A 20,598-nucleotide genomic window follows, 5' to 3' on the forward strand; every position below is an offset into this window, starting at 1 on the left:
GTCTTATGCAAGAACAGGATGTTGAGTAGGACCCAAGGTCCACCTTGCTCAATATTTTCTGTCAGTGACCACAACTGGGCAAGATCGCATATAGGAGCACGGCAAGTGTACGCTAATGCTGCCTATACCATAAATCAGCATCCAGGTGTCTCAGGGACCTCAAAACCAGAGTTGTCTGAGTTGAATACATGTTGCTGGATGGATAGATCATTACTCTTGGCTGAAACAAGGTCTTGCTGCTCAGGTGTTGCTATTTGAGTGTCTTCTAGTTTCTTTCCTGTGAGGAAGTCAAGCTGTGGTCTACCTTGTAAGATGTATGATTTAACCTGGTTAATGATATGCATTTTTCTAAAAGGGGGGGGAAAAAAAAAGTCCTAAAGCAGATGGTTTCTACTTCCCTAGAAATTAAGCTCATTATTCTTTTCCATCTTAAAATTTCAATTATGGGTGGAAAAGAGAAGATTAGAATTATGGCTGATGCCAGAAACAGGTTTTGGAACATAAGGTGTGATTTCCAAAATCCCTAAATGACTTAGTACAGTCCCGCTGAAAAATCCCGCGCTTAATTTCAGTTGAAAGAACAGTCTGGCCTCATTCTCATCATTAGATAGCATAAAAAAAGCTCTCCATAAAGATACTATGAATTTACTGTAAGCAAATGCCATCATCACAATACCCAGGGGGAGGAGAGGGAACAGGACAAGGAATTGCAGTTCCATTTATTATCCAACTGTAATTACATATTTAAAAATGCTTCCTTAGACATACACGAAGCTCCCTTTTGCTCTGTTCAAATCCAGAAAGTAACAAGGTGCTACTGCTTCTTTTCATAGGAGACTTGGCTGATTGTCTGCATAAGCTTTTCACCAAAATAAATATATATTTAAAATACCTTTACAGTTCCTCCAAATGTAGTATACCCAATGTACTAATGTGTAACATTTACCCTATAAAAGCATCCTAACAGCCAAGAAGGTAGTAAGTTACACCAGTGGGACTGGGTGAGAGGAGAGAGATCTTTCATTGTTCCTTGTGTGTCTGGTGGGCTGTAAGTTGAGAACAGCAGTGGGACGAGGGCTGCTCCTACCTACTGAATATAGCAAAGGAGTTTCATAATGCTACAGTCTAAGGTCACTTTTCTTTTTTACAACAAGCAGAAGGCAGGGGAAAGCAGCTAGTAAAATCAAAACAAACAGGAGCAGATGGAGGGGAAAACCTTCCTGTATCAGCAATGCTGGTGCTCACCTACCTGTAACCATGCTGTTCTGGTCACTGTTCCTTGTATTGGAGCTTCCATGGCTTGAAAGCCTTTGTGATAAGACTAAAAGATTACAGCAATCAACTGCTATTGGAAGAAACTGTCTTGAACTAAAGTTTTGGGGGTGAGGTAAAGAGTTCCCATATCCTGCCTACCCTTGCTCTGCAATCTTAACAGAGTGCCTGTGAAGAAGAGGTTATGCTGCAGTAACTTTCAGTGTAAAAAGTTTAATGTGAATAAAAATCGCTGCACTGTACCTGATTTACACTGCTTCTTGTCTGGTTTGTTTAAATTTGCCAGTGCTCCACAAAAGATCCTCTCTTTTCTTCAACTCCTAGCATGAGGGAAACCTTACAGGAGTGCTACCCAGAGGCTGTGCAGATACAAAACCAATCAGTAGAGGACAGCTGAGAAAAACTCTACTTAACCCAGTTACTGGTTCTTTATGTAAAGTATGATGGTCCCACCTTTAGTTCCCAAAAGCAGTTGTTTTGAGGACCTGTATCAAGCTCTGGATAAATCCCAGAGGCAACAAACTGACAGTAGCAGAGAAAAGGAAGGCTAAGTTTTTGCTGTTCAAGGACAGAAACATTTTCAAAGCTGCTCTAGTACCACATGGGCATTAAAATTCCTTGCTGTGCTCACCAGTGTGCTGCTTTGCAGCTAGCATAAATGATTTCTCCTAAAATGCAACTGTAAGGAGGGCTTAACTAAATTATTCAGAACATGGCTGCTGTCATACTAAAGTTGAATTTAGCATTGAAGCTGACCATATTGTCTTTTCCAAAAAGGCTTGCTCTCTTTTTTCCTGCAAACCAATCCTTTCCCCCATGCTGGGCAATACAAATTCTCAAGGAAGAACTCCAATCACATGAGCAGAGCTTCACTGAGGCTCATTTACCCTGTCTCTCAGCAAACAATTAGGAATTTGGCAGACTTTTTTGCTGCTGCAGCTAGCCTGCTTCCAGAATAGCCAGTCTCTAAGCACTTGCCTTACTGTGGGCCAGCTTTGCAACTTTCTTAGCTATCACATAGAAGCTTATACTTAAAAATAGGTTGGATTCAATAAATACAAAGAGTGATCCTGGGATCAGAAGATGAACAGTCCTAAAGGAGCCGGCTCAGTTGGCTGGCCAACACACATGCTATTAGCCCAGCGCAGCAGTTCTGCTTTGGCCATCCATCCTCCACTGGGCTGCGTGTTAATGGAGCAATCACCTCAAGACAAACCAGCTCCCCTTTGCCATGCAGCTCCCCCATGTTTCACAACTGCCACCACTAAGGAAAGTGTGGGCTTTAAAGTGCCTCTCATGCCCTGTGACCACAATGTTGCCCTGCTCAGGAATACCAGCTCCCAGCTGTTTCAGCTTCCTTTTTTCAGCCTTAAGAAAGCATTTACAAAGTCTTGCCCTTGTGAAACGGGGAGTGACAAGCCCCTGTTTCACAGTAAGCCAGGCTGTGCTAGTCCCAAGCCTGGCTTACTGCTCTGCACTTGCCCTGGTGAGCTGTGCTACCTTCACCCCCTCTCTGAGCATATTACCACTGACCTTACTACAGCCTCTGTAGGGCTTCCTCAGCCGCTTACAAGTTCAGCCACAGGAAGGGTTTGATCCCCTTTGGGATCCAGGATGCTAATTCTCTACTGCTGGCTTTTCTAAACATACTGGATGCCTCAGCATCCTTCTGGAGCACTTGCACCCAAACACTGAAGACTGCCAACCCTGTGGAGAAACGGACCTCCATCCTCCAATCTCTTGTAGTAAGCAGTGACCACACTAAGAGTAGCTATGCAGAAACCTCTTCTGATTGCTGTAATGACTCCTTGGGACAAAGTAGAGACCACATGCTAAAATCATTAACAGAAAACAGCTGCATTTAGACCAACTGACAGTGGGGTGAAGCCACCATGAGTCAGGGGAGAGGGCAGGTCCCTTTCCCCACAAGTCAGCAGGCAGCGCTGGAGATGCTCCTGCACCTGCCTGTCCCGACCAGAGTCCATCCTAGTCTGCTGCCTGCCGGCTCTTGCGCTTTTCTTTCCTCTGTTCCTCAGCCCCTGTTGGTGCTGAGGTCTCCTTGAGGCTTGTTTCTGAGGCTGGTTCTGGTTCCAGAGGCAGTGAGGGAGGCTTTGCAAGTGGAGCTGATGCTCCAGCCCCTGGGGAGAGAACACAGTTATAGTTACTGTATGACTACACATCTTTGTCTATTCTTTTTGCCCTTCCAGGCAGCATGGAGATGCAGAACAATCACAGCTATTAATTACTCTCAGATTGCTTCTGTCTAGTATTAGCTTATCAATAGCACTCAACTCTTGTAATTTATGCAGCCAGAGACCTTACAGTACCCAAAGTTCTGCCAAAGGGAAGCTAAGGTACAGGATCTCATTCACCTGCGCTGCTGTGAGAAGTCAGTACAAACTTACAAATTAACTCATGCTTTGGAAGGGAAAATAGTTCCACTGAAGCTGGTTTGTATTCAAGCTGGAGCCAAAACCACAGTATAATTTTCAGTTCACAGCTTTAGCAAACTCAAGGAGAGTTTCCAGGCAGTTAACGTAGCCACTTACAGAATAAAATCAAAACAGGATACTTCCATGCTGAAGTTGTTTCTACGCTTAGATTTAGGCTGACAACTGATGTTATGAACGAGCTCCCTTCTCTGATGTGGATGATAAAGTCCTTCAGGTAAACCCCAACCCCTGTATGTTTTATTTTTCAGCTTTTCTGACTAAGTCTTCCCTGCATGGAAAGTTTATTCCACGCATGAGAAATGGAACAGGTCCTTAGGGGAGCCAAAGAAAGAGGCCTGGATTACACCACCTCTCTCCTGGTTCAGTCCACAGGAAACAAGACTAAGAGTGACAGAAAATCACCACGATGAGCGATATCTCTAGCACACTCCTCCTTGGAAGCCAAGGGGTGAGAGGAGGTCAGGCTATGAATGCTGGCTCAGGAAATGCTCCTACCCAGCCCCAGCAAGAAGCACCATGTACAGATACTGGCCTAAGCCTTCTAAGGCTGATGCTATCTCCTGAGCAACCGTCAGTCCAGTGGCCCACACTAAAAGGTAATCCAGCAACATTTGCAAGGGAGGGACCTGGCCGGACAGCTTCAAAGCAATCCAGTTGCAGTTATTTTTGTAACAGAGTTGATAAAGCGCTTCAGAAAATTGTCCGTCTCCCTTCTCTCCAGCAGCCTGTCTGTGCATGTCAGCTTCCAAAGGAAGACAAGAGATCTAGTTTCTGAAACCACCTCCTTTCCAGAGCAAGATCTCTAATCCCATGCTAATAGAGTCTTGCCCATCGTGGCTCAGACAGGAAGGGAAACTTTACTGGCTTTCAACACCCCTGCAAAAGCAGGATAGTATAATGCACCACAGAGAGCATCTTCCTTCCACACTTCCTTAACTCAGAAACCTGGGAAAGTTATTACCAAACATTGACATCACTACTGTGTAAGCAAGTCAATACCTTCCTAAACATGTGCTCTAACTCTGTACTTGAAGAGAGATTTCTCTTCTCCCCTCCCACAATTCTACTTTAAAGAGAAGCAAAGGAGAAGTACCTGGGGGAAGCTGCATGGTTTTCCCATACCCTGCAGCTGAAGACATGGCTTGACCCAGGGCCTGGTTAGAGCCCAAAGGCTGCTGAGTGCTGGAGGACTTCCCTGATGGAGCAGCTCTCTGCTTGGATTTAGACTCTTTAGAAGGCTTAGTCCAGACCAGGCTCTCCCCCACCTGCAGGGCAGCTCCCATCTTCTGGGCAACCTCCACCATCTTCTCAAGCAACAAAAAGAGGAGATCCTTGTAAACAGGAACACTTCAGACAACAATAAAGCCAACAACAACACAAAAAAAATTTAAAAATGAGAGCTGTGCAGAGCTGGCTACTGCCTTGGTGCTCAAGGGAAACATTTCGCTAATTCATTCCCTTAATTAAGAGGGAATCTTGTCTTGCTGTGTACTGATTGAAGAACTGGTCTTCAAAGAGCAGAAATGAAGCAAGCAGCTCTCAGCAGGCAGCTCTACTCAGAAAATCTCATAAGCAGAATTTCTTCCTAATAATTGGACTCCAAAGTCAAATTTCCTCCTCATTTGTTGCCAGTCTTAGCATGGCTACTTAGTTCCCGCTGACAACTGTTAAGCACATACCTCAGGGTCAAAGTCAAGAGTACTGCTCTCCTTCACTGCATTGACCTTCTTCTCCATCTCCTGGTACTGGCAGAGGGCTCCCTTCTTGTCGCCCTGGTTATACAGCAGGACAGCATAGTTCAGGTTGACGAGGGGGTTGCACCTTCAGCAAACACACAGAATGCATCGCATTCACTGTGGGAACACTTATCCTGACTTGAATAACATAAGATGTGCCCAAGTAGCAAAGCTGGAGACACCTTACTGTCTGGCACAGACAAGCCATGGGGTACTCTGACCCCGAAGTAGATGAGAGGCTGCACAGCCAGAGTGCTTTGGGAACACGATAGAGTCCCACATGCTTGGTGAGAGACCTGGTGCCTGGGCTCAGCAAAGTATCCGGTGTCAATGACAATATAAAAGACTCTGCTGATTGCAGAGTCCCCTGCTCTTCTCTGCAATAGCCAATTCTTTGCACTTGGGGACCATCTCAGGACTGTCTTTAGTAAGTGCTTGGTCTCGCAGCCCCTTGCTCCTGGGGCAGGTAGAGCAGTGACGGGGGCTTCCATCATACTGTGAAAGCTGATCTCTGCTCTGACTTATCTCAGTCTCTCACAGCTCTCCCAATTTGTAGGAGAGCAGCTTGTCATGGGACAGGGCAGTGGAACAGACTCATGCTTATTGATTGTACTTTACAACCCAACATGCTACAGAACATGCTGGTTGCATTTCATTTTCCTCACCTCTTCTCTCTCATTCACCCAGTGAAAGCATACATAATTGTATGTACTGTTATAGAGAAACAGTAGGCAATACCTATTAACGAAGGACTCGAAGAGGAGACCAGCACCGCAGATAACACTGTTATCCTGCGCAGTCCTGCCTCCCTTCCTGATGCAGAACAGCATATGAAGATTTCAAAAAGGCAGAATTGCTCCACATATTCTCATTTTCCGTAGTATCCATTTTCTTCACTAGGATACATTAACCCTGCACAGCAACTTTTCTTCTGGCATAGCCAGGAGTGTGAGCAGGCTAAATGGGAGGGAAAGAGTGAGCTGACTCCCTTGGCTCTGTAATTGATAAGTGAAGCTCTCGGAGACCTGATCCTTCCTTAATTGCCTGACAAACCACACTCAACAAACTGCTCTGACCATTCTTTAGCAGTCTGAATTTCATCCTTATTTTGGAGAAGCAAAATGCGTATTATCTGACAAAGAAATGAAATGCAAGAGGGGCACTGGCCCCAGCATGGAAGCTCATGCAGATGCTTGACTCATCCAGGCTGCAGGATGAGACCTGGAAGAGCAGAGGTTGCATTTGGCCAGAACAGGGGACGTGCTGTCGAGGGGTGCATGGAAGAGTACTGTCTGACTGCAGCTCGCTGCAGAGGATCTGCATACATGTATCACTGCACACCGGTCAGCGAGGGATGCTTTGTAGTTTGCTCAATAAATCTGAGTGAGGGACTGGTGCCCTCTCCTGGAGTCTGGCAGGGACAACTGCAGCCATCCAAGGACTCCAGCACCCATGCCTGGGGGGCCAAGACAGAGGGAACATCCTTTGTGAAAAGTGCAGAAGAGAAGGCTTCTGTTAACACTGTTCAATAAATAGAAAGTGTCATCTGCAGGCCATGACTATCCATCCTTGGTAAGCTATATGACAGCGCTGCAAGAAAGAAGACTATTAGAAGAAATCTGATAGCATTTATAACCATTGGTTTTCCTTTACCTGAGAAACTGCAACACTGATCCTGCCACAAAAAACCCCCTCCTCACCGTCTTTGCCAAAGCAAAGGAAGTAATGCATGAAAACATAAATATCAAAACCCCATCTCTTTGCAAAAAAAAAAAAAAAAAAAAAAAAAGCCTAAAAAGAAAATACAAAAACCCAAACCCACACAACAAAACACTGAAAACAGAGATCAGACAGATCTGGGAACAGCCAGTTTTAAAATTAACTGAACCTTATCAAGCTACTTCACCTACCAGAGCTGAGAAGCAATATGACAGTTAGAAGAAAATTCAATACCTAAATAACCACCGAAAGAAAGGACAGCTATGAGCTAGAACCAGTACTAAGAAGAAACACCTTATTTAAAGATTTTTCCAAGATGCTTTCCATTCCAGACCCCAGCATGGCACCCAGGCCAAATGTCATAGCACTGCTATAAAAGTATTTATGGCAATGGAAACAAACATGGCCATCTTAATCCCAGCCAAACAGTTCATAATATGCCAGCAAAGAAAGCCTCTGGGGACATGGATTCAGCCACACAATAACTGTCTAAAATATACAGCATGTCAGCTGAACAAGCCTAACAAAGTCTGGATATTGCTCCCAACAGTCCCTGGCAGTTGGCAATCATTTTTGCTTTGATAAGGTTTTGTTTTCCCAGTAAGACTATATAGCTGTAGCATCACAGCAGTGCCAAATATTTAGGCAAAGTTGTAGAGCTAAATTTCTATTCCTTCTCTTTGATCAAAGCACGCAAATTCATGACTAAGCAGTCTGAGCAATCTTTAAGGTCCTGTACTGCCTTGCTAGGCATGGAAGGTTGATTCGGAAAGCCAGGCAAAGGAGTTGACTGGACTTAGTCGGTGATGTTGGTAGCAATGACTGATGCATAATTGCAAAACACTCTCGCATAGCAATACGTTTATAAATCTTTGACCATAGTTTGCTCAGGTTCGGTTCCTCTGAGGAGGTTGCACAGACCTACTGACATTTGAAAGAGATGTAGAAGTAATATTTAAACCTGCTTTGTAATAATGTTGATGCATAAGTATGAAGAACTTCAGTGACAGATGTGTGCTGGCTGTGCAGGGCTAACTGATTCAAGAGCTCTGGCATGCATGCAAGCCATGTAGTTCCCAGTAAACATCTGAGAGCATTTACAGCACCTCTTTGTAAAGAGAACTGCACTACAGCGTCAAATACTATTTTTTGAAACCTGCTTCCCTTTATAATGGGCTTAGGAACTTCCAGAATTCCCAAAATCAAGCCTGGCCAGTGCACCTAGGTTAGAGAGGACAGAGGAAAAGGGACCAGCATCTTCTCATGCCACCTTGTGGTGGCCACTGCAGATGGAGTGTTTTTACCACAGCTCTGTCGCCAGCATAGACTCCTGGGCTCAGGAGCACTGTACTGGCTGCTGTAAGTATGCAAATATTCACAGTAAACTGTGAAGAAGAATCACCATCTAATCACCTACTAATCAAAATCTGAAAAGTAAAAAGGAAAGGTAAAGAAAAGCAGACCCAGGGAGCCAAAACTATTCATAACCTGATCTCTTTCTACAACAAGGTGACCTGCCTAGTGGATGAGGGAAAGGTTGTAGATGTTATCTACCTGGACTTTAGTAAAGCCTTTGACACTGTCTCCCACAGCATTCTCCTGGAGAAGCTGGCAGCTCATGGCTTAGGCAGGTGTACTCTTTGCTGGCTAAAAAACTGGCTGGATGGCTGAGCCCAGACAGTTGTAGTGAACGGAGTTAAATCCAGTTGGCAGCCGGTCACAAGTGGTGTTCCCCAGGGCTCTGTATTGGGGCCAGTTCTGTTTAATATCTTTATCAATGATCTGGATGAGGGGATTGAGTGCGCCCTCAGTAAGTTTGCAGATGACATGAAATTAGGTGGGAGTGTTGATCTGCTTGAGAGTAGGAAGGCTCTGCAGAGGGATTTGGACAGGCTGGATTGATGGGCGGAGGTCAATTGTATGAGGTTTAACAAGGCCAAGTGTCAGGTCCTGCACTTGGGTCACAACAACCCCATGCAACGCTACAGGCTTGGGGAAGAATGGCTGGAAAGCTGCCCGGCAGAAAAGGAGGTGGGGGTGCTGGTTGACAGCCGGCTGAACATGAGCCAGCAGTGTGCCCAGGTGGCCAAGAAAGCCAACAGCATCCTGGCTTGTATCAGGAATAGTGTGGCCAGCAGGAGTAGGGAAGTGATCGTGCCCCTGTACTTGGCACTGGTGAGGCTGCACCTCGAATACTGTGTTCAGTTTTGAGCCCCTCACTACAAGAAGGACATTGAGTTGCTGGAACGTTCCAGAGAAGGGCAACAAAGCTAGTGAAGGGTCTGGAGAACAAGTCTTATGAGGAGCGGCTGAGGGAACTGGGGTTGTTTAGTCTGGAGAAGCAGAGGCTCAGAGGAGACCTTATTGCTCTCTACAACTACCTGAAAGGAGGTTGTAATGAGGTGGGTGTCGGTCTCTTCTCCCAAGTAATTAGCAATAGGACGAGAGGAAATGGCCTCAAGTTGCATCAGGAGAGGTTCAGATTGGATATTAGGAAAAATTTCTTTACTGAAAGAGTGGTCAAGCACTGGAACAGGCTGCCCAGAGAGGTGGTGGAGTCACCATCCCTGGAGGAGTTCAAAAAACGTGTAGATGTGGCACTTCAGGACTTGGTTTAGTAGGCATGGATGTGTTGAGTTGATGGCTAGACTAGATGATCCTAGAAGTCTTTTCCAACCTTAATGATTCTATGATTCTATAAATTTGAGACAAATTTGTTTTTCTGACTGAATCAATGAAATACTGCAAGGTTCATTTTAACATTTCTGAAACCAAGTGCTCTGATTTTAAGAGCCAGATTGCAAACACAGACGTTAACAAAATGGAGGAGAAAAGGCTACACTGCTGCCCTTTTATATGCTTTATACTAGCTTCTTGCCCGCATTCTCCCAGATAAAATCTTCCCTCTGCCCAGTTCAGAACAGGCTTATCCCAAGCCTCTCACTGATCTGCACAGTGCTCAAACTTTGGGTTACAAAACATTCTGGGATGACTGGTTTTCTTCTATCGACTCTGCTCTGCTGTGCATAAATATTAACTGGAAGGTGGACTGGAATCCAAAGTCATCATCACCGACTCACTAACTAAATAGCAAAATAAAAACCGGCTTTGGGTTGGACTGAAACAAACTTTCCCTTTCATTTTTCAGAGCTGACCTGAATTTAAAAAAAAAAAAAAAAAGGTAGTTTTAAAACAGTGACTTGCACAGCTGCAGGAATAAAAACATTCCCCTATCGCAAACCATTTAGGGTCAAAGTAGACAGAGGGACAAAGCATGCAAAGGAAACCAGGTGAGGGAGGCAAAGCAATGCGATCAAACAACTGACAGCTATGATTAAGACTTACTTGTCCAGTGCCACAGCTTGCTCATAGGAACGTTTTGCATTCTCAATGTCTTCAAGGTTTGTCAGAGCAACTGTACCAAAGCAAAATGTATACACACAAGTTGATGCTTCACAAGGACTCCATTTTTAGGACAATTCTGAATGTCATTACATGGTAAAATAAATAGGTGCTAGCAGGGTTGTCTGGACTGCTGCCAGGATTAACCCTACTAATGTAACTTTTGACAAATATTTGTCTTGCTTGATCCCAAAAATGTCCAGTGCTGGAAATCCACACCCACTCCTTAGGCAACCCAAACCCAAACTCTTAAATGTAGAAAGTCTTTTCCGATGTTTAATCTGGATCTGACTGCAATTTAACCTTCCTGTTCACCACAGATAGAGAACAGACTATTCAGACTTTATACCTGTCAGTGACCTACTGGGGAACAGCTTCTTAGTATAGCCTTTGTCCAATATTTGTTTACCTAAAACTTTCTGTCTCTATAATGTTGCATCCTCTAAACTGGATTATCCACTGGACCTGGATAACCAAGTGTTGCATACCTGCAAGGAGCATATACAGCTCTCCCATCTTGGGCTGGAAGTTGATGGCAGCACTGAGGAAGTGGAAAGCAGATGCGTACTGCTGCATCGTGAGGTGGACTAACCCCAAATTGTACAAGATCTTCCAGTCAAAGGGAGCCAAGTAGTTTGCCCGCTTCAGGCAGCTGATAGCCTTCAAAAAAAAGAATAAGCATGCTGTAACACAGCCCACCTAGAACAGACCTCCTGTCTCTGCCACAGGAGGAATCTTGTTCTTGCATGGTCAGCTACAGATAAAAAAGGACAGGAAACCAGATATTTACTGCTACATATTTCTTCTTCCCAAAGAAGCACATCCCAATGTTGTTCCACAGCGGGGGGCTTTCAGGCACAGTGCTGGCTACCACCCTGTATTTGGAGAGGGCAACGTCAAAATCTCCATGGGCCTGCATCATGCTGCCAGCTGCCAAGGTAGCCTTTAAGAGACGACAAGAGTGACCAGCCGAGGAACTGCATTTCCCCAAATACAGCAAGAAGACAACAGGACAAAATTACTAAACTAGTAATCTACTAAACTAGGCCATCTCAAGAGCAACCATTTAACTTTTTCAGGTGTTTTCTTCTAGGGGCTGCCAAGACCAACAGTGGGGAGCAGATGGGGACTCTAGAATCTCCCAACATATAGCAGAAGACAGGGTAAAGAAGGGACTTGAGCCAGCTTCTTCCTGCACCATCTCAATCATAACTGTCTTGGAAATATTGCAACGCGACAAGTGTTTAGGGTATGTTTTGGGGTGACAGTAGTATCTCTTAGAGTCTGAGTCTCTGAGAAGATCTATGCGCTAATAGTTTCTTTTTACCAACAAGCACAGATAGAAATAGTTCTGGTGCAAGTTAACCAGAGAGTAAAACAAACACAAGCAAGACATATGCAGCAAAGCTAGCCTAGTTCACACTGACTGGTTGATACTGCAAATTAATGGAAATACGCATGGGGAAAAAAAAGCAAGTGATTGCAACACACTGTATTTAAACCACACTAGTTAAGTCCTTTATAATATTTCACAGTGACAAGTAAAATTTGTAAGTGTAAAGGTGTTTTCACAATAACATTTGGCTTGCATTCATATATCATTTGTCAACCGCACATTTCAATACTCTACAACGTTAACATCGTACAGAAGGAAAAAGAGGCAGAGAGAAATGAAGTAACATGGCTAAAAAGGGAAGCAGCTTCACAGTCAGGAATGAAACCTAGATGGCAAGCTCGGCCTTCCAGACCAAAGCCAAGGAAAAGTCACATTTGTATACAACAGTTGGAAGCACAGAGAGAGTTATTAGCAGATGGGAGAATAATATAATGGAATATCACTTGTATCTGTGCTCCGTGCCTAGGAGTCACAGGGACCCAGGAACAGCTCTTGGGATTTTTGAAACAATGTCTAGAACATTTCCCTTGCAAAGTAAATTCCATTTGTTTTAATTTGTTTGCAACTTCAGATTAAAAACCAAAGGGATCAATTTAACATCCCATATTCTGCCTCCTCCCCTTTCCCTACCTCCACACACATCCAACTCCCTACCCAGGGAAAGGTTCCAGAAATGTATTTCAGAGAAAGGTGTCTGGGCATGATCCTTTTCAGCCTCTCCTGGCTAAGACCCTGGATATAGATGGCAAAGCTCTGATACTGGAATTAGTTTTAAGAGGTGTCTCATCATCATTCAGCTGGTTCGTTTCCACTCCTCATGATACCTTGTAGTTGCCTGGGTCATAAGTAAGTGCATTTCCAAGGTGTTCAAAAGCCTTCTGGTAATCCCCAAGCTGGGAAAAGAAGTAAATAAGCATCAGAAATTCAGGAGTAAGCGGGGTTAAGAAGGAGAACATGTGCTTTTTGGGCACTAGAATCTCTGGTTGAGTTAAAACAAATATTCAGAAAAGTGAATTTTACAGTGCTCCCACTACACGCACATGTTCTTGTTTGATAATTTACAAAACCTATTCTAAAAATGTATTTTGCTGGGCTGGATTCACTGTTCTGACCAAAACAAAGTTTTCCATATAGTTTGTGCTCTGACTTTTCTATACAGGAGAGAGCTCTGGGTTGATACTCCTCTGCTCCTTCCTCTCTTCCAGAAAAGAGGCTACAAATTGCTACTCTGCACATCCTTAATTCCCTCACCACAACTTCCTCACTCCCCAGGGCATTCTTTTCATGGGAAAAAGTCTCCCCTTGTCTTCTAATGGACTGCAAATGTTAGTGGGCAAGACTGTGCCCATATATAAGCACATGACTGCTTAGAAACCCTTAAATCCTATTGTTTTCAATTGAGTTATGCCAGAATTGTACCAGCCCAAACAGGATAAAATTCTGGATACTGGTGTCCTTTTCTGGTCACAAAAATTGATGAGAAGCCCATCTGTCACTCCAGCAATTATACTGATGCAGAGTCCAGCGTCTTCTGTAATTAATAGCAAGTGGGAAAGCTGTAGAAGCATCTTTAAAACTCCTGAAGGTGAGTATGTATCCAGAGAGACATGACAAACCGAACAAATGAATCGCAGCACAGAGACCTAGGAGCTAAATTCACAGGGTGGATGTTATTCTCACACGACTTCTATCTTACAGATCCCCCTTCCCATGTCACACTCCCTTCTAAATCCACACTCACCCACTTAAGACATCCAAGGCTCCTATTGAATTTCCCTATCTCTAGAGCAAGGCAATTTTTTTCCAAGACCTACATTTTCTTCTCTTGAGCATCTAAACAATTAGGGAAATGCTTAAGGATCTTTCCGAATCAGCACTCGGTGCAATTTTTCTAGCCTATCAATCCTTTCAGGCACCACTGCCTATTCTTTGCTTATTCACTCTTTGGGAAGCTTACTTTTGGAATATTCAGATGGTCCTTCCCATACATTTTACAGACCCAAGTGTTAAGCATGCCTTTGTTATTTAAATTGATTCCGATTTTCTTCTATGGTGCATTAACACTAACAATTTCATGGCTGCTTTTGTAGGAGAATAACTTGCTAGACTCCAGCTCCAGAAGCAAGGTAATGACTAGTCATGTTTTGTTGTACTTGAAGGATTTATAACAGAATTAGAGCAGTTGTCAAACAGAATTCCTGCTCTGGCTCAGGTCCAGGAAATCAACTTGCTTTTAGCAGCAAAAAGAAAAAAAGAAGATACAGAAAAGCAAGCTCTGTCATGTTAAATGTAGTCTTTAGAGAAACGTGTGTAAGTCATAGGAAGGTGGATAGAAACTAACTCTACAAAAAAAAAAACAAACCTTGGTCATTTTGAAAATAATTAAGTTCATGTAATAGCTAACAGTCTTCAGTACCTGCAAGTAAAGTAACCCCAGTGTTGTAAGGAGGTCTGTGTTTTCTGGAGAAAACCTGTAATACAAAAGTCAGAGAGCTGTGTTGTTTATTAGCCCTTCTAGAACAAGGTAAAAACAGAACATGGAATTATGATGCTACATTATACTAGTATCGCTCCAGGAAATTAACTGTTATTATTAAACACAAATATTAGAACAATTGCCATCATGGGGACTTCCTTTGAACAATATTGCACCTAAGCTTTCAAAATGTCTTCTAGATATAAATGAGAAGTCAACATAGCTCAGTGAAATAGATCTGGATGCATAATAAAATAATGTGGTTTTGTTAAACTCCAAAGTGAGTCTGCATCAGTGACCTGGAAATACAAAATGGGATTTTCCACCATCTCCCATAAACCACCCTGTAAATCCATCCCAAGCCTCTTGGGCCATGCAGGACAGACAACCCTCAGCATTTCTGATGGATCCTACACACACTCATCATCAGACTTTTAATTCACCCTATAAAAAGACTACAAACCTGGTTTCACATACCAGCTGTGGTCTGCTCACCACGGCTTTGTGCTACACTGCAGCCCACAAACCTGAGTGCTCAGACAGGCACTACCTGTTAATGTATCCCTGGCTCCATTCAGCACAGGGAAGCTTGAAAAAATATGTCCCAAGGGCTTTCAATCACTGTATGCAACTCCCAAACCTTCACTGCTGGTCTAGGGTTCACACAGCAATGTTGGGAACCCTTTTAAAAGCATCCCCATTCCCAGCAGCTTTTGAAGAAATAAATAGGATGAAAACAAGAAAAAAAAAAGAAAAAGCAGAGACACTGTATTTGTGGGCTCACTCACCTTGATAGCAGAAGTCCCTGCTATCAAGACTTAAGAAATCCAATATGTACAATCACATAGGCACCTTTAAATCTCAACCATAACAAAACCGGCTGTGCCTGGTGGTATATAAACACCGAGCAATGACAGACTATCCTGGAGCTGGTAACAGCAGTCAAAATGTAATAGGCAGATGAGGAAAAAAAAAAAAAAAAGAAAAAAAGGAGTGAGGAAGAAGGGAAGGCAGGGGAGCACTGACATAACATATATAAACCTGGTAAGATGCTTAGCAAGGATTATTTACGTAATAAACATTCTAGATTAGTCCAAATTTCTACCCAACCCAATATACTGTCAGACAGCAGCCAAAAGCAGACATGTAAGGAAACAGTATGTGAAAAGAGCCAGCACAAAATGTAGATCCTCCAGTGGCTTCTGACATGCTCCTGCTTTTCTTTAGTGTTTGCCTCCATTACAAAACTACATTTTAAAAGCACTGGTAAATCAGATGCTCAGGAATGCCCTAAAGCAAGATAGATCAGTACTGAGAAACAGTGGTGGGGTGGGAGAAACTCACCATGCACCAACCCATCTCTAGTCTGCCTACTCACACACTTTCAAACACAAATCACTCCAAGTGAAAACAGTATGTGAAACCCAGCAACACATCAGGGTTAGAGAGACACCCAAGGTTAGATCTTTTTGGTAGATAAACCTTTGGGATTTATGAAGTCAGTTTTGGATAGGTTTGCTCCCAGGCATCTCTGTCCATTTGTTTTTCCACTTTTTTTTTGGCAGACCTTCAAACAGGTACCTTCTTCCCTGACACATTGTCAGCAGGAGGAGGACTACAGCTGAGAGCAGAGACAGTTGAAGAGCTTGAAAGCACCAGCTTTGCACAGAGACACTATAATTACCATTAGCTTTTTAATCATGTCCTCAATTCAGATCTGGGACACCAAACAAATTTCTTCTGGCATAGGATGGGACATGGGCAGATAGAAAAAATGATATATTCTTACTCTACAGCTTTCTTATAGACTTCAATGGCTTTATCCATCTCCCCCTCCAATAGGTGAATTTTTCCCAGCATCATGTAAGTCAGATCATGTCTGTTGAGCTCCAGGGCATTGTTTAGCTGGTCTCGTGCCTAAACACACAACCACAGAGAATAAAAAAAAAAAAATTAAAAAAAACAACATTTACAGAGACCTCAGTGAAGCAACAGCCCAAGAGCAATCCCCAGCAGCTAGCGAAAGGGAACAGCTAACACCCCTTGAGCTCGGAGATAACTGCTAGCAAAACCCAGCACAGCTAATTGTTGAAACGAGTTCTGCATCAGGAGCCACATGCTTTTAGGGACAGGAAAAGGCAACGTGGCGTTCTTCAAGCCAAGACAAGAGGCAATGACCTCCCAAGGAGGAGAGGAGCACAGGCCTGTTCCTGTATTTGAATTTGGTTGGTTTGAGCGAATCTCCAGATTTGTTAGGTTAACAGGTACATTACAGTTTATTCTTTGCTAAAATGCTTATTCCAGCAATAAGCATGGATTGCCAAGTAAACAAAAGGAGTGAATCAGCTCTTGTCAGGCACACACCGATTCCCTCCAACAGGAGACACTTTGAAGCATGTCCTCCTCTTACTTCCTCAGGCCTAGCCAGCACAAGAGCAAAGCATGTTTGCTGTCCCTGAACTCATCATATATTAGAAACAGAAATGCTGACACAGTAACGGAATTCTGCACTACGGGGTATTTGTTACCACCAACTACTGAAGAGAGTCAGCCCCGAGGGCTTCATTATATTTTAGATGTCCTCGTGGAAGCACTGCTGCCCAGGGTGACCAGTACATCTGACTTAGGGAAAAGCTGAGAAGTCATCAGGTTTGTTTGGAAGGCATTACTGCAGACAACAAATCCTGAGTATGAACCTATACTCCAGAGCTTCTTGCTTTACAGCAATGCCTCAAACAGGGGCCACAGCAGGGGTCTGCTGCAAGTGCCACAGCACTCCACCAGAAAGAACAGCAGGGAGCAGTTGGTCCAAACTGGGAATGAAAGTTTTCTAAATGCTGTTTTTTCCCTTACAAAGTAACCCCACAGGATCAGAGACAGCTCAGTGCTCACCACGAGCACCTAGGGGAAGGCTAAGTGAGGAGCTGGGAATGGTGTGCTCAGACCTGGGAACAAAACTCTGTTTCAAGCATCCAAGAAGTTATCTATTAGCTACAAAGCTAATAAAGTTAGTGCTGCCCACGCTGCAGCTATGCTCTTTTGTGACTTTTGCTCCAGTCTTGGTGCAAAAGGAGCTTCAGACACAGAAGCAAATCCTTTCCGTGGAGAGGAAAAGCTGCCTGCTGCACCTCCAGCAAACAAACCCCATAACTCTTCTCTCTGAATCCTGCCAGACCCAAGGGGCATCAAGTTTTCCTTCAGAAACTCTCTGCACGAGGTGCAGCAGTTTGAGCTCTGTGTTGGGGAAACGGTTTAGGTCATTATCATCACACTTCTCTTTCTCCAAGAAGATGGAACTGGCATGCTCTACGGATTGCTGCTCCTCATAAAACCAGCAGTGTTTATGGCTCTAGTTTTAAAAGGCTCAGAAACAGAAGCAGCTCTTGTTGGAGCACAGCTGGTTTTCTGTCTAGTTGCAGGCAGCTCTTCGAGGTTTCTCAAACATTCCTTTTAAAAACAGAAATGCTGTCTGAAAAATCCTAGTTCAGAAAAAGCCTCCTGGCCAGCAACAGGGCTCACCTCAGTTTCACTCTTATCCAACTTCCCTAACTTGCAGCTGACTCAAAGTAATTCAACATGCAAATGAAAACAGAGACAGCTCAAAAACTTTTGCTCCCAGAAACAAACACTGAAGAAAAACACTTCCTTGATACCTGTCACTGCAAATGACCCACTTGAAACTCTCAAGGAAAGTGAAATTTCTGGGAACCCTTCTTCCCATTTGTCGGGTAGATAAGACAAGCATTTGCATTACCTTGTTGAAGTGTTTCAGGTACATGTAGCACACACCCAGGTTGTGGCTGATCTCCTGTGTGAAAAAAAAACAACCACAAACAAAACCAAATCAGCATGAGGTTTGAGATACATGCTACATAATCTGCCAGGGACAACAGTCATCACTGACCTGAATGGGGAGACCCCTGTGCCTGCCCACACCCTTCTGGCTTTGTAGATCAAGTAAACCTATAAATTCAAGTTGCTTCAGGAACCTACAGAGCTTAAGTGTGATTGTACACAAAAGACTACAGGCCACTGAGACAAAAACCACAGAAATGACAATGGTCTCTTCGGAGAACAAGGAGCAAAGACTGCTTTCTTCACTGAGATGTGACTCAGTTCCCAGGGAGATCTCTGAAGCTAGATAAATTGCCCTTCTTGGGTGGCTCTCAATCTAGCTGTACAGTCATTAGGACACACACAATGCTGCAACCAGCTGGACAAAATCTGAAGATGTGCCTAACTTTCTAAAACAGAAGTCAAGCACCAGAAGGATTGATATCCCTCTGGCACCTTAAACCATTTTGTAACAGAGTAGTAAGATCACTTAGGGATCCTCAACACTCCAGTGATACTGTAGGGAACAATCATGCCTCTAATTCATCAGCAATAGTTTAACAGACAAGCTAGTTGTCACTTTCCCCACCCTGGCTCATCTTGGGGAGCTGAAAAGCAAGGTCCACTAGTTTCTTGTTTCTATTCTGGTGAGCATTTCACTGCTTCATCAGTTTAGACAGCCTTGACCTTTAAGAGGAAACCCTCTTATTTCTCCATTAACCCTCTTTGAATGATATTTTCCTCCACACAGTCCGTCCAACTGTGGAGAACAGTAATGAATCAGTAACTCCTGGTTACTGCGGCTTGCAGAATGAGACAGCGCAGGCTGGCTCTACTTCCAGTGCTGAGCCAGGTATGGGAAATAACTAATCAAAATAACCACTGAAGTCTGCCTGCTGTGGTTGTAAATAGGGTTATAGTCATGCCAAGCACATACTGCAGGTAGCTTGGTTAGCTAAGGGAATGCAGACTTGAAAGACGACCCACAGCATAAAAGGTTTCTGAGTTGTCTGGCACAGGGTAAGTTGAACAATACTGAACATATCCTTGTATCAAGCCTGAATTTTAGACATACTGAGCACCAAAAGTACGGCTAAAGTCAGTGAGTGCCTGATGTCTCAGTGAATGAGATCACATGTAGCAAGTCTATCTTAGAAACAACACTTCTGCAGGCAAAACAGTCACCTGCAGAAGACTGCCCACAGCTAACTGCAAGCCACATCCTCTCTCCTCTCGCCCACTGTCACACATTTCCTTTTGCAATGCTCTTCCTTCACTTTTTGTCTTCCTACGTAGAAGAGCTAATTTAATTATTGCTCCTGTAGCTATCAGCCTACGTTTTGCCAAAATAGCTAATGTTTGGTAGGTAACAGGTAACCCTTTCAGCTTAGTTTGAGGGTAATCTTTTTCAATGGTGTTTTGCATTACAAGAAGATGCCCAATTATTCAAGCAAGTTTTAATGATAACTGAGGGTTTCCAAACAGGGAGCTACTTCCCATATTTTCCTTAATGTAATTTAGCTCTTCATACTATATACGGCTATATTAATACTGATACTTTGCAAAGCTGAAACATGTTGCTCGATTCTCTGTGCCCCGAGACAAGGTGTTGGATTTTGCAGGTAGAAATGATGCCTTGGTCCTGTGATCCAAACCAGATGCTGCAGGGGCTCATCTGGGCTCATGAGCCCGTGCTAAAGGGCAATGCCTCTCAGCCCTGCAGCTCCTCATCTGCTCAGACTGCAGGCAGTGTGAGCTCACCTCTGCTTGGAACAAGTTTGCAGCTGTCTTCATAAAACTGCAGAAACATCTGCATACCACAATAATTTGCAACTCACTGAAACACTTACCCAGTCCTTTTCATCAAGTTTAGCTGCTTCGTTGTACACTTCAATGGCTGCCTTGTGCTTCCCCAAAAGAAACCTGTGAAAGCATTTCAATTTTTATTTTTTCTTGCTCTGAAACCCTGCTGTGCAACCACTATCACCTTTGCCAGTGAGAAATGATGCTATTTGCTAGCTCTCCAGAGACCTGCGTGAGAAACCCCGAGAAGTTTACAATCTCAGCGATATTACAATCTGAGCACTGCTCCCTTTCAGGGCCAAGGTCATCAATCCTGTGAGATGCTGAGGCACTCCCTGACATTACTGGAGATGCAAGGAATGAATTCACAGGCTCTGCAGTCCGCCTTTGTCTCAAAGGAAAAAGACAGGTGATATAACTGGACACTCAAGAGACAGAAAGGGGTCTGTAGGACAAGTTTACACAGCTCAAGTCAGCACCCTTAGCTCTGGAGCTAGATATTAGCAT

General features: G+C 43.8%; 1 protein-coding gene across 4 annotated transcripts in view; it reads right to left on the bottom strand.

Annotated features, from left to right (window-relative positions):
- Positions 1-630: 630 nt before the first annotated feature.
- Positions 631-20,598, bottom strand: part of BBS4 (Bardet-Biedl syndrome 4) — a 45,396-nt gene continuing 25,428 nt past the window's right edge. Inside the window, exons 6-16 of one of the 4 annotated variants that reach the window (XM_072871584.1) lie at positions 20,139-20,211; positions 18,209-18,262; positions 16,244-16,371; positions 14,395-14,449; positions 12,803-12,871; positions 11,373-11,525; positions 11,071-11,242; positions 10,526-10,595; positions 5,405-5,546; positions 4,819-5,056; positions 631-3,410 (exon numbers count right to left, since the gene is read on the bottom strand). In XM_072871584.1, the coding sequence (XP_072727685.1) occupies positions 3,259-3,410; positions 4,819-5,056; positions 5,405-5,546; positions 10,526-10,595; positions 11,071-11,242; positions 11,373-11,525; positions 12,803-12,871; positions 14,395-14,449; positions 16,244-16,371; positions 18,209-18,262; positions 20,139-20,211 (1,306 nt within the window). In that variant the 3' untranslated portion in view covers positions 631-3,258. The remainder of the gene's footprint in view (positions 3,411-4,818; positions 5,057-5,404; positions 5,547-10,525; positions 10,596-11,070; positions 11,243-11,372; positions 11,526-12,802; positions 12,872-14,394; positions 14,450-16,243; positions 16,372-18,208; positions 18,263-20,138; positions 20,212-20,598) is intronic. The other 3 variants (XM_072871586.1, XM_072871585.1, XM_072871587.1) reach the window with 3 other exon arrangements.

This window comes from Ciconia boyciana, chromosome 8, assembly GCF_034638445.1.
Source record: "Ciconia boyciana chromosome 8, ASM3463844v1, whole genome shotgun sequence".
Lineage (NCBI taxonomy): Eukaryota > Metazoa > Chordata > Aves > Ciconiiformes > Ciconiidae > Ciconia > Ciconia boyciana.